Here is a 13,855-nt window from a genome sequence, read left to right as displayed (position 1 = left end):
AAAGAAAAAGAAAATCTTAATGGACTAATAGAGTCGTATATACTTAATGTTAAAAAAAATTTAATCTGATTAAAAGAAAACTAATGAAATTCAGAACTTTCTAATTGTTAACTTTATAACTTGCCGTCAGAGTAATAATTGATCAAGTACTAAATAATAAAACTTCGATTCAAATAAATATGTGCAAGGTTTTTCAGAACAATTTTTCTAGCAAGTTGCTAAGAGAAGGTTAAACGATTACAATGACTTTATACGTCAAGAGATGAAAATGAATATGTGCAAGGTAACATTATATATTCACCTTTCCATTAAAATGAAAAACCTATAGCGAAGTTTCCAACGAAAATGCATACATAAATAAACATTGATAAACTCGATACAAACATATACATTCAATATGTAAATTGTAAATGTAAATAATAGCAATTCAGTATGCAACGATTTTATATACAGAGCAAAGCCACATATTCAATTTCTTAGTGGTATTTATTGAAAAATTTGGAAATCTAATCAATTTGCGGTCATTAACTAACTGTCAACTTAAAGTACCATTAGAAGTGTGTCAAGATTTCCTCTATTTATATTTCAAGGAACGAGTATGTATATATATTATTAAATGTTTGAATAAGTATGATCGTTTCATTTGATTCTTAACTTAAGCGGACTCTATAAGATTGAGTTGAAGACTATTAAGTATGATTTACATTTATAAAAAAAATTATACTCCATTAGTCTCATTTCAAATGTCTCCCATCAAATTTTTTAGAATTTAAGATATGTTGGATGAATGTCACTTTTGTCATGTTTAAATTCTCAAACACCCTAAATTTTCAAGGGACGTCGCTTGAAAAGCAAAATCTCAAAATGAGACTACTAATGATGCTTTTAAATGTTGAACTATAACATAATCGTGCAACGCACGGGCCTTACTCCTAGTATGAATTATGTTTGAGTGGTGAAATGGAATTTTTATTAATGAAGGACGGATCAAATCAATATTGTAAACCATCAAAGATCAAGGACCAGGATCAATTTCTCCATTCTTCCCATTTATGTTGATTTCCCATAATCACAATATATTATGTTAACTAGTTTTATGAGCTCGTGCGTTACACGGTACTTGTATAAATTTATATATAATTACGTTAGTATTGATACTCACCAGATGTATAATACAATTATAATTAAAAAAAACCATTTATCACCGATAACATTTGTATCGAGAGTATTACTATCAAAAGCATTGTATACGATAACATTAGTATTGCACACACTTTATATAATATATGATAACACGAGTATAAGGTATTCAAAACATTAGTATCATAAACGTTAGTATTGATTATTGAATACAATTACAATACAACAATTAGTTGTTCTCATTCAATGTCGCAAAGTTTGTTAAACATATAGTGATACGTTTATGAGCCCGTCCGTTAAAATACGTATCGCAAATGTCAAAAAGTTGATATACTTTAGATTTATTTAAATATCATATTTTGTATTTAGTATAGATATTTGATTTTTTATTTAAATTAAATTATATACCTAATTTTATTTAAAGTTTATTCATTTATTTTCTGTACGTTTTAGACACACATTTGTGTTATGGAGTATAGTTTATGCTCAAATATAATCTTATGTATTATGGTGCAAATCTTGTTTACTACTTTTTTTGTGTATACCTGCTAATAGCTGATAATAATATTGTCGGATTTAATATTTAAGTAATTGTATTGTACTTAGAATATGATTAAATAATATTAATTTTTATATTTATATTATATTATTTATTTATTCAATTTAAATTATCTTGTTATTTTATATTTTTGTTAACGCCACATGTGAAATTCTGTTACTGCTCTTACTTCCATTTTTATATTTATATTATTTAATTTAACATTTAAAGTAATTGTATTTTATTTAGAATATGAATAGTTTCCTTGTTTGAGAAAATCAATTAAATAGATGAGAAGAACAATAGAATAACACGTGGCAAGAATAAAGGTTTAAGCGAGGAAACCCTCCTACGAGTACATTAACTCCCCGATAGAAGGTAAAATCTCGGGTAATCAAGCTCCCCGAACGCGAGACTTGCTACCGGGTGAATTGCGCATTATGTGCACCCTTTAAAGTCTAGTCACACTCCCTTTTTTGAATAATTTAGCATAGTCATGAATTGAACCCGGATAATGCGCATCATTAAGTAATTCGGTGACCATACAGGCAAGCCTCCGTGGTTATTATGTTAATATTTCACGAGACTTTATTATATCGATATATTTTTATGAGACGACTTCACATAATTTCTGAATATTGTCGTCAAACAGAGAGACACATGCAATCACATGAATTTGTAGGAGGCACATAACGACATACAAATGACACATGAACACCTTATCGTCATTTCAACCCTTTGTTCAAAGATTCCTAGTTTCTTTCCGTTACTAAACGGATAGATTTTCACGCAAAAACTATTCGAAAAGAGTGATTTTACTAAGATAGACAGAGGCGTCTATGGAACATGTAAAAGGTGTATAACTGAATAAAGTTTAAAACTTTAAAAGGCTTAAAATTTTGTAACACTATTATAATAATTCATTTAGTTGAATACCGTAGTGAAATATAATATAAGTGTGAGACCATCCATTATCATTGACAAACTTCTTCACCATAATAAATTGACACATTAAGGTCACGTCATCATTTCTTCCAATTATACACTTAAGATGAAATTACTCCCAGCCATTACACTCTTTTAAAGAAAAAAAAAACACACATCGGGAACCTACTATATTAATAAATAATAAAATGTGTAAATATTAATGCAAAATATATATAATCAAACAAGCACACAAGATCGTCATGTAATATGCTTTCGTTTTACAATATGTTTTAATATCACGAGGAGAAGGGCCAGTTCTGTATGAAAAACCTATCACACGTTGGTGCCAACGATTCCATCCTCATCACATGTTAAGGCAAACGGATGGCGTGGCTAAGATGCAAGGATTGAGAATGCTCTAATTAGCTAGTTTACAGACCAATGTGATTCAAAAAATTTGCTTTTATGAATTTACAAATTTAATGATAAGGGTCAAGTTTTTATGTAGTATCAAACATATACTTTCAAAATCTACAAGACGGTCATGAAAATATGCTCGGTCTTATCAGGTTATTCCATGATCATTTTCGATCTGACCACTCAAAATATGCCGGTGGACCTCTTATAAGTATATCAAAACCAAACAACAAGATATCATGAGATGGTTTAGTCTCTCAATTTAGTGTCTTCTAAACTATAAAAGAAAGGCAATTAACCAAATAGACAATCAATCCTATAACAACTAAAAATGGCAAAACACCATGGAACTAAACCATGGCCATTGGTGGTGCTAACCGCTTGCCCATTACACGGCCACATGACCGGAACCCTCCAACTAGCAACAACCCTTCATGCCAAAGGGTTCCATATAGCCTTTGCACACTCAACTCTAAACCCACCTGACCCGACTAACCTTCCTCCCGATTTCATCTTCCTTCCACTTTTCGACCACTTAACCGCTGTTGATGACTCTCGTAGCTTTACTACTTTCCTCAAAGAGATTAATAATGAATGCAAAGCATCATTTAAGGAACACTTGATTCGTTTGATCGGTGAAGGGAATAAATCAATTGTTGTCATTTATGATAACAATATGTTTTTTGCTGGAATTGTTGCGTTAGATTTGAATCTCGCAGCCATAAGTTTTCGTCCTAATAGTGCTGCATACCTTCCTGCTACTCTTGCACGTCTACAGTTATGTCAACAAAGTCGATTTCTGGAACAAGGTAAATTTGACATAAAAAACCTTAGGGATGTGTAAAGTAAAGTACTAAATGTGTCTAAAAACACAATGAACTTCTAGTTTTGTTTTGTTTTAGGCAATGAAGATATTAAGGTCTCGTTAATTGATTGTACTTTCTAACTTTTGCTCCATTAACAACTATAGTTTAATTACTAAAATGAACAGTAACCTTCATAAATGGAATTTTAGGTAATTTGTCTCCTTTTTTGTGTTTGTGTGCACATTGTTTAATTACTACCCTCGTTTTAGCTATTTTGTAACCCTGAAATTGAATTCTCGAATTAATAAATTAATATAACAAGACATTTAGTCCCCCGTTTAGTTTACGGAATCCAATAAAATTCATCATCACAAAATAGCATACTACATTGAATCATGATATAATCAAAAGAGGTCTTGGTTTAAACCTTATTAGAAGCAGAGAAAAGGTCAAAAACGATCATCGTTAACTTGGCTAGGTTGTGTACAAATAAAAATATTTATTCTTCCGAACAAATTCGTTTACCATTTATTTAATTAATTACCCTCTAGTTGAATATGGAGAAAAATTCTGGTAGTGGTAGATATCAAGATTCATGATTTAACACTTTGATGAACTTTTTTCTTCTCAAATGTAATTATTTATGCTTCATAATCTTAAGTCTTAGAAATTTTATACATTAGAAAGAGTGTATTTAAGCTGGATATAAGCTAATGGTAATTACTATTTGATTGTTATAAAGATTTTGTGATGAATGAAATGGTGCCAAATTACCATCCTATCAGATACAAAGACTTGCCCTTCTCCGGTTCACCTATCGAAGATTGGAAAGAACTCGTAGCCATATTCAATCGTCACCCACGTCCCTCAGCCATTATCGTTAACACGATCAAATCTCTCGAACATGAAGCGTTAACCTTAATTCACAACCACTACAATGTTCCTGTTTTCGCAATTGGACCTTTACACAAAATAAAACCAACCGGGGATGCAACTCATCTCAAAGGGGACACAAGTTGCATCACATGGCTCGATAAACAATCTCCAAAGTCCGTAATTTATATAAGTTTCGGAAGCTTAGCCACATTGGATGCGAATGTGTTAACCGAGATGGTATGGGGTCTAGCCCAAAGTAACCGACCATTTTTATGGGCGGTTAGACCTGGTTCAGTATGTGGTTGGGAATGGGTCGAGTTTTTACCAGAGGGGTTCTTGGAAGAAACGAAAGACCGAGGTTTGATTGTGAAATGGGCCCCACAAAAGGAAGTGTTGTCACATTTTGCGGTCGGTGGCTTTTGGAGTCATGGTGGGTGGAATTCGATATTGGAGAGTGTTTCGGAAGGGGTTCCAATGATATGTCAACCGTTTATAGCCGATCATATGGTGAATACGCGTTATGCTAGTTATGTGTACAAGATTGGGATCGAGTTAGAAGTTTTTGAAAGAGGGGAGATTGAAAGGATGATTAGGAAACTTATGGTGGATGAAGGGAATGAAATAAGAGTTAGAGCAAATAATATGAAGAAAATGGTTGAAATTGCACTTGAAAGTGGTGGTTGCTCGCATGATTCGTTGGATGATTTGGTGAGATTCATATGTTCATGTTGATGGATAATAAAAAAAGAAAAAAACGTATATACTGGTGAGTTTTATGTATCACTAGCTAGTTTTTTTGTTGTTGTTGTTGTTGTTGTTGTTGTTGTTTTGGTTGTAAAGATCGACTAAGATGTTTAGAAATGAAGGAGGAACTGTTCATTTGTTAATCTTGTTTCAATCATCAGAGGATTAATAATAATAATAATATAATCAACAGTAATCATTTGGATCATTAGTAATTGGTGTCAAAGATCAATGATAAAGCAATTGTTTTACAGTCACATAAAAAAATGAAAACATGCAATGACTAAAAATAGCATTCTTACAAATGCAAAAGTTGTGGCTAAAGGTTGTGGCCAACGGCGATGACTGACAACAGTCATCAGGCTGACAGTGATTGTTGGTGATAGTGCCCGGTGGTGATGGATGGTGGTAAAATATGTTTTACTTGGTAATGGTAACTTAATTTGAAAAAATATTACAACTTTTCTAAATAAGTTGCGTTTGATAACTAGTGTTGTAAAAAGATTACCTTTACCTTTATTATTGAAAATTCTATGTTAATTATAACTTAAAAAAATTAATCAACAATATAACTTACATAAAAATAAAGTAAATGATTAGCTAATTTGTATTAAGAATTAAAAAGTTTTAGTGTTAGATTGACTATGAAGTGTTTGGTAAAAATAGATTATTGAGCTGCATTTTATATAGGGATGTCAAAAACATTGGTACATGATGGGAAATTCAAATCTGATTTTTGGGTTGGGTTCGGACCGAGTAAATTAGTCTAGAGCCGGATATAAGGATGGTTTACAATTTTTTTGTGGGTTTGGATACGGGGATTGTTTTAGACACAAACCCGAATACCGGACCCGTATACTCCGAAAAAAGACCCGGGTTAATATACCCGACCCGAAAACCCGATAACCAGATCCGTAAACCGATTACTCGGTTCGTATACCCGATTACCCGGCCCGTATACTCGAAAAAGACTCGAATACCCTTGGAAAAACCCGTTAATCCGATAGTTATGGGACTCGAATACCCATGGGGAAACCCGTTTACCCGCTAGTTAGTAACTAAATGGAGATCGGGCGGGTTCGGGTCAAAGTTTGGAAAGGGTTTTTTTTAATCGGGTCCGGGTATGAGATTATCTAAACCCGGCCCAACCCCGAGCCGATATCATCCCTTATTTTATATATGATATAATATAAAGGTGAGTATATGAGTATTAATTAGGTAGAAGGTGGAAGGGTTTTTTTTGTTCGGGCTATCCGAAAGGGCGAGTAATTCGATCTCATACTCTGATGTATGCAGCCCAGCAGAATTACTCCATGGATGTTTACAACCCTTTCCTGACCATCACAAAATGTTCGTCATAGACAGAATTCGAACAACAAAATATGAGTATTAATTGATAAGTGTTAATTGATTCTTTTAAAAGGTTGACTTTGAAGATAATTGAGATCAAAGAGATGATTAAAGCAAGAATTTTATTGAGTACAGCTCTAAGGGCTGTTGTTAACATGCATTATTTTATTGTACATATTTATAAACGTCAGTTCGAAAGTTGTAACATCCCGCGTTTTTCCGTTAAATTTATTTTTAACACCGTTTTTTTTTTAAATAATACCTTTCGTTATTTAAATTCGTAGTTTCCGTTGACTAACGTTCATAATAATTCCGTCATTTAATTATAACATCTCTCGTTAACTTGCGTTTTAAAAATATTCGATCGGTTAAATCCCGCACCCGCTTTGAAACTCGAGGGACCGGAGTTGCCAAATGGGCAAACTAGTTGACTAGGTCAACTAGTCAACCCATTTTTCCACCATTCATTCATTCCATCATCTCCCTCATCTCTTTTCTCTCCATCTCAAGAACACACACACAAACCCATTCCATTCATTCATCATCTAAATTCAATCTTGGAAGCTCACAACAAATCCGACTACATATTCTTAATCCTCTCGTCATTCTCTACGATTTGATACTAACTTCATCGATTTTGGGTAACAATTCTAAAACTCTAGATTTCTCTAAATTCGTGTTTTTGACTTGAAATGGTGTTAGTTAGTGTCTATGGCTCGTGTATAACATGAATATATGTTTTGTTTGCTCGATTCGTTGTTTTGAGTAACTAGTTTGAACATTTGAAATGGGTGTGCTAAATCTTTGATTTTGGATGAGTTAATGTTGTTAAATTGTTAAAGTTCATGTTTTAATTGTGTTACTAGTATCATTAGCTTCGTTTTGATGTATAGGTTGATTAAGGAAACTCCAAGAACATGATTAATGATTTTGTGAACTTGGATTAGGGTTTGATGAGCTTTACATGAACTTTTGATGCGTCAAATGCTATGAGATATTGTTGTTAAGTGTTTTGTTGCAATGTGTGTTTGATTACCTTCGAAACGGCATAACATACATGTAAATTGGTTGCCCGAATCATAAAATGCGTTTTTGGAACTTGAACTTTGATTATGAATGTTTAATTGCGGTTTTTGGTTGTTGTAAGTGGAAGTTTGATTGATGAAATGCGTTTAGTTATTTTCCTTGTAAAATTTCCTTTCCAACGATATATGGTATGCATTTTAAATGTTTTCGGTGGATGAAATGTGTTAAATTGTGTTTTGGTTCGAGACTTAGTCTATTTTCTGCAAACAGCATTTTTCCCAGGTATGCGCGCCGCGCATACCACCGCGCGCCGCGTGAATCCAAAAACCCAGATGAATGGCCCTTTAAGTCAAGTTCTGACCTGGTTTTACACTTGGGTGCGCGCCGCGCAACCCATTGCGCACCGCGCAAAACCCCCAGGCCAGGCTCTTGTGTTTTTAAATGTTCTCAAAATGTTTCTCGCTTAACCGTAACTCCGATTAACATGAAAATCGGCTATTGTGTTCATATATGATTTCTCATCAGGGGAAAATTGTCGGATACCCGACCCGACCCCGTTGACTTTGACTTTGACCAAGTTTGACTTTTAGTCAAACTTAACCAAACTTTTATGCAAATGTTCTAACATGCTTTTATACGTGATTCTTGCATGAAACTTGACAACATGATTCACATGCTATACTAATCGAGTCGTAACGAGCCATAGGACTAATTGAACACATTTCACCCGACCTTGTGTCGTAACCGGTTAATTGATATAACTTACTTGTTTAGGTCAAGGCTAAGCAACTTTCATGCACACGTTTACTTTGCGAAGTACTTTTATACTCGTGCACTCGAGGTGAGATCATAGTCCCACTTTTTACTCTTTTGAACTTACTTTTGGGATGAGAAAACATAAACGATTCTTTTGAACTAAGTGAACACAAGAACGGGAAAACAAACATTCTACATACGAGTTTAGAACGAAAATCCTCAATCCGATTATCATTAGTTACATCAGATGGTGTAAGCGAGAACTTATGTTATATGGCCATATGGGTTTGACAACCCTCATCTTTGACAGTTCGCTACCGTTTACGGATGAAATATATTTTCGAGAATCAGTGTTTGTTCTAGCACTATTGATGGGGTATTCAACGGACGGAATGTTAAGCTTTGATAATTGGGTGCTCGTGAATATTAACTTTTAGAATGTACTACTATTATTCAACTTTGCAAATCTTGTGGTTCGACTTACTTTACTTTTACTCACTTACTCAAACCTATGATTTCACCAACGTTTTTGCGTTGACAGATTCTTCTATGTTTTCTCAGGTTTATACATGGCTACTTGATACATGCTTCCGCACTCTTTGATTACTTGATTGGAGTCTACCATGCATGCATACGCTAGGGATAGCACTTTTGGATTCAAACTTTTGTCTACTTACTTACGCTATTTATAGCAACTGTGATTTTAAACTAATTATGTCGCGAGTTATTTCAATCATACTTTACTACTTTTGTAAACTTAAACTTGTTGTCGATCCGTTGTTAAACTAAACTTGCAAGTCTTGTACCTTTCAAATGAATGCGACATAATTTTGGTCAAACGAGTCTCATATAGGGACTACGACCACGCAATGGGACCTAAGTTAACGGCGCCGTCAATAACGGTTTTGGTCGGGTCGTTACAAAAGTGACTGGTAACCGCTATGTACAATCATATAATGCATGTTAACGATAGCTCTAAGGGCCGTCGTTAGCAAAACCCGTTAAAACAAAACTAAAAAATGATTGATAAAAAATTCGAAAAAAATAAGTTACTTTAAACTATCAGACTTGACATATAATTACATGATAAGATATAGATTATTACATTTTAAAATATCAAAAAAATTTGGATCTTTTTTTTTTTTTTTTTTTTTTTTTTGGCGAAAAAACTTTAACTATACAATCTTGGACTTTCATCAACCGATGAAAAAACCAATTGAAACAACACAAATAAACATAAGTTCTGCCTCGCCTCCAGAAATTTAATCTACCGACAAAACAAAGTCTTTACCAGCGAGACACGCCTAACCCAGTGAAAATAAGAAAAATAACAACAAAACCTAACTCAATAAACCCCAACGGCTAAAGATCTACACAAAAACACAACATACGAAAAAAGATCACTACACAAAAGATAAAACTGATACAAGCAAATGAAACAAAACAAGATCCCGCATCATAAAATACTCACTTCCCTTTACCTCTCGAATCGTTCCTTGAAACCCTTCCTCCGATCTTTTGCCTATTTATGTGATGACCCGGGAATTTCCGACAAAATTTAAACTTTATCCTTATATGACTTCGACACAATAAACAAAGTCTGTAATGTTGAGTTTCAAAAATCTTTGAACTGTGTCTAATATATTCATTTGACCTTCGACTGCTCTCGATGATTCACGAACAATTATGTATATATAGATAGATATATATATATATATATATATATATATATATATATATATATATATATATATATATATATATATATATATATATATATATATATATATATATATGTAAGTATATATAATAAATTGAAATTATAAAAAAAATAATAATTTAAACATAAAAAAACTAGAGATGTAAAGTAAGATACAAAATAATAAAGTGTAATTTAAAATGAAGTTATAAACATATATGAGTTATATGTATAATTATTATAACACTGTATTATATATAAAATGTATATAGATAATAATTATATATTATAACTTAAACTATGATGTAATTTGGTTATATAAAAGACAACTTAAAATAACTTGATTTTTTTTAAAACTGTTAATGTTATTATAAAGTGTATGCTGAATGTAAATAATTTTGAATATACATAATTTGTCAACGATTAACAAAGTATTAAATGAGTAAGGTTATACTTTGAGATTAATTGTTTTAGTTATACAATTAATACATTCATCTAAGTAATAAAGCTGGATATGTAAAACATAATTATATATAGTAATTTGAATATGTATATGATGTATAAACATAAATACTATTATATGTATATTGATAAAATGCATAATTATAAAAATTTACAACATGTAAGTTTGTTATATCTTTATTACTAGTAGGATTGTTATTAGACATATTTTTACTACCAATTATCATTAAGGAATTATTATTATTAAAATTTATTATTCTTATCATTACTAGAATACAAGTTATTATCATTATCACTAATATTATTATTAGTATTATATTGATATTATTTTTATTATTAAAATTGTTATTATTTCTATTAGTCTTATTTTGATATATTTTTTTTACAATATTAATAAATTAATTATTGATTATTTATATTAACTAAATATAAAATTAATAGAATATAAAGACATAAATTACACTGAATCAATTATTGGTACTATTTTTTTGCTTGTCTATTTGGCTCGTGAACTTCTGTCCAGCATGATCACTAAAATCCAATCTGATATTTATACGAATCGTTCTATTACAAGTTTTACAGATCTGTTCCATTCGATAATTACATCAGGGAAGAAAGAGAACAACTTTATTTATTTTATTTTATTTTTTTTTTCTATTTTTGCTCGTGCCACTTCAAGAACTTGATCAAATTTTTTTTATCAAATCTCAAAAACTAACAATGCAGAAGTATTCACAATCTTGTCGTGATTCTATTAAAACAAATCTCATGTCTCAAATCTCAGTATAACTCTCGAATTTTAAAGTTAAAATTTTTTTTCAAAAAGTCAAACTCGTGTTCTTCGTGAAATTCGAGTTCATGTTTGGATTTTCAGTTAAAATTGATGATGTAGAAAGTTTCTATGAGAGATTTGAAACATCTTTTGTGTTATAATTTTTGTATAAAACGTCCTCGAATTTGAGATTTGAATTTGAGCTTTTTTTTTTTTTTTTGCGAACAGCGATACCCTCTTTAATTTTTTTTTTCGAGTCTGTTTTTTTTTTATTTTCTTTTTATTTTATGATACTATTATTAGATGTTATTGTTGTCACAAAGCTACAGCAAATAACATTAGATGTTATGACTTGGATTTGATGTGGGATCGATGCAAGTATTGAGGAAGATGAAGATAGAACTTATTTTCGGGTTAAAAAAATTATGGGTAGAGGTATTATCAGTAAAACAGATTTGGTTAAGTGGTGATGGGTGTTTGAGGGTGAGCGGGAGGTCTCGGGTTCGACTCCTGTCAGCAGCAACTCTTTTTATTCAAAGATTTTAAAGGGTATACCTTATTATTTTAACTCTATTATTATTATTATTGTTATTATTGTTATTGTTATTATTAATATTATTATTATTATTATTATTATTATTATTATTATTATTATTATTATTATTATTATTTCTGTGTTTATTATTTTTATTGTTATTGTTATTATTGATGAGTGCTATTGTTACTAATACAAGTATTGTAATTATTATTATTTTGTACCAAATAAATAGTTTGTATATAAAGTATACTTATAACATATACTACATTAATATTATGCAAATTGCTATAAAATATTATTATCCATAAATTTTATATATAATTAATTTACATATAGTATAAATATATATTTTAACATAATCATACATATAAATATACATTTTGATACACTATATAATATTTTATGTATATATATATAATTTATAATAAATGACATATATATATATACTCTAACTAAAATATTTTAATAAGAATTGAATATATATAAATATTAAGTATTAAGAACGAAGTTCTTGACAAAAGGGAATGTTATAAGTTATGGTCATAAAACTTAAATTGTTAATATTATTAAGTATTATCTTTACTATCATTATTATTATTAATAACATTTTAATTATTATTATTAGTAGTGTCCTTAGTACAAAAATTATCATGGTTATTAAAACTATCATTTTTACAAAAAAAAAAAAAAAAAAAAAAAATTATTATTTATTATCAACATCATTTTTATTAGTATTAAAACTATCATTACTATTATTATTATACTTATTCTAATATTATTATAAATATTATTTTTGCAAACAAAAGAAATGTCTATAAAGACATATGTAATACATACGTATACTAATATTACTTAATATCAGGATATAATATTATTTATAACGATAACTAAAGTACATATCGAATAAGTATTATAATATATTATAAGTATTAATAAAATTGTATATGACTACTAATTTTAATACATAACTAAATATATATATAAATTGCTCGATTACGATTACATGTATTAATATATATATACAAATGATATAGGTTCGTGAATTCGAGGTCAACCCTGCTTTGTTCAATTGTTCAATATAGTCATATGTATTTTTACTACAAAATACATTAGGTGAGTTTCATTATTCCCTTTTTAAATGCTTTTGCAATATATATTTTTGGGACTGAGAATACATGCGCTGTTTTTATAACTGTTTTACGAAATAGACACAAGTACTCGAAAATTACATTCTATGGTTGGATTATCGAATCGAATATGCCCCTATATAGTCTGGTAATCTAAGAATTAGGGAACAGACACCCTAATTGACGCGAACTCTAAAGATAGATCTATCGGGCCCAACAAGCCCCATCCAAAGTACCGGATGCTTTAGTACTTCGAAATTTAAATCATGTCCGAAGGAGGATCCCGGAATGATGGGGATATTCTTATATGCATATTGTGAATGTCGGTTACCAGGTGTTCAATCCATATGAATGATATTTTGTCTCTATGCATGGGACGTATGTTTATGAGAAATGGAAATATGAAATCTTGTGGTCTATTAAAATTATGAAATGATTATTTATGCTAAACTAATGAACTCACCAACCTTTTGGTTGACACTTGAAAGCATGTTTATTCTCAGGTACGAAAGAAATCTTCCGCTGTGTATTTGATCATTTTAAAGATATTACTTGGAGTCATTCATGACATATTTCAAAAGACTTTGCATTCGAGTCATTGAGTTTATCAAGATCATTATTAAGTCAATTATAGTTGGATATATTATGAAATGGTATGCATGTCTATCAACTTTAGA

The 13,855-nt window shown here is 30.6% G+C and overlaps 1 protein-coding gene across 1 annotated transcript; it reads left to right on the top strand.

The window, feature by feature from the left end:
- Window positions 1-3,319: 3,319 nt before the first annotated feature.
- On the top strand, window positions 3,320-5,436 carry LOC139898759 (UDP-glycosyltransferase 76H1-like). The gene is made up of 2 exons (XM_071881527.1): window positions 3,320-3,831; window positions 4,571-5,436. Exons 1-2 carry the CDS (start codon window positions 3,354-3,356, stop codon window positions 5,434-5,436), a joined length of 1,344 nt encoding a protein of 447 aa, XP_071737628.1. The 5' UTR covers window positions 3,320-3,353.
- The last annotated feature ends 8,419 nt before the right edge of the window (window positions 5,437-13,855 follow it).

Source organism: Rutidosis leptorrhynchoides, chromosome 3 (assembly GCF_046630445.1).
Source record: "Rutidosis leptorrhynchoides isolate AG116_Rl617_1_P2 chromosome 3, CSIRO_AGI_Rlap_v1, whole genome shotgun sequence".
NCBI classification, from domain to species: domain Eukaryota; kingdom Viridiplantae; phylum Streptophyta; class Magnoliopsida; order Asterales; family Asteraceae; genus Rutidosis; species Rutidosis leptorrhynchoides.
This window is presented reverse-complemented; position numbering and strand designations above follow the sequence as displayed.

Excerpts from the sequence above, each read along its gene's own strand:
- LOC139898759 (XM_071881527.1), top strand. The coding sequence starts at position 3,354 with ATGGCAAAACACCATGGAACTAAACCATGGCCATTGGTGGTGCTAACC. Across the intron at positions 3,832-4,570 it reads AAGTCGATTTCTGGAACAAG|ATTTTGTGATGAATGAAATG; the intron begins GTAAATTTGACA and ends ATTGTTATAAAG.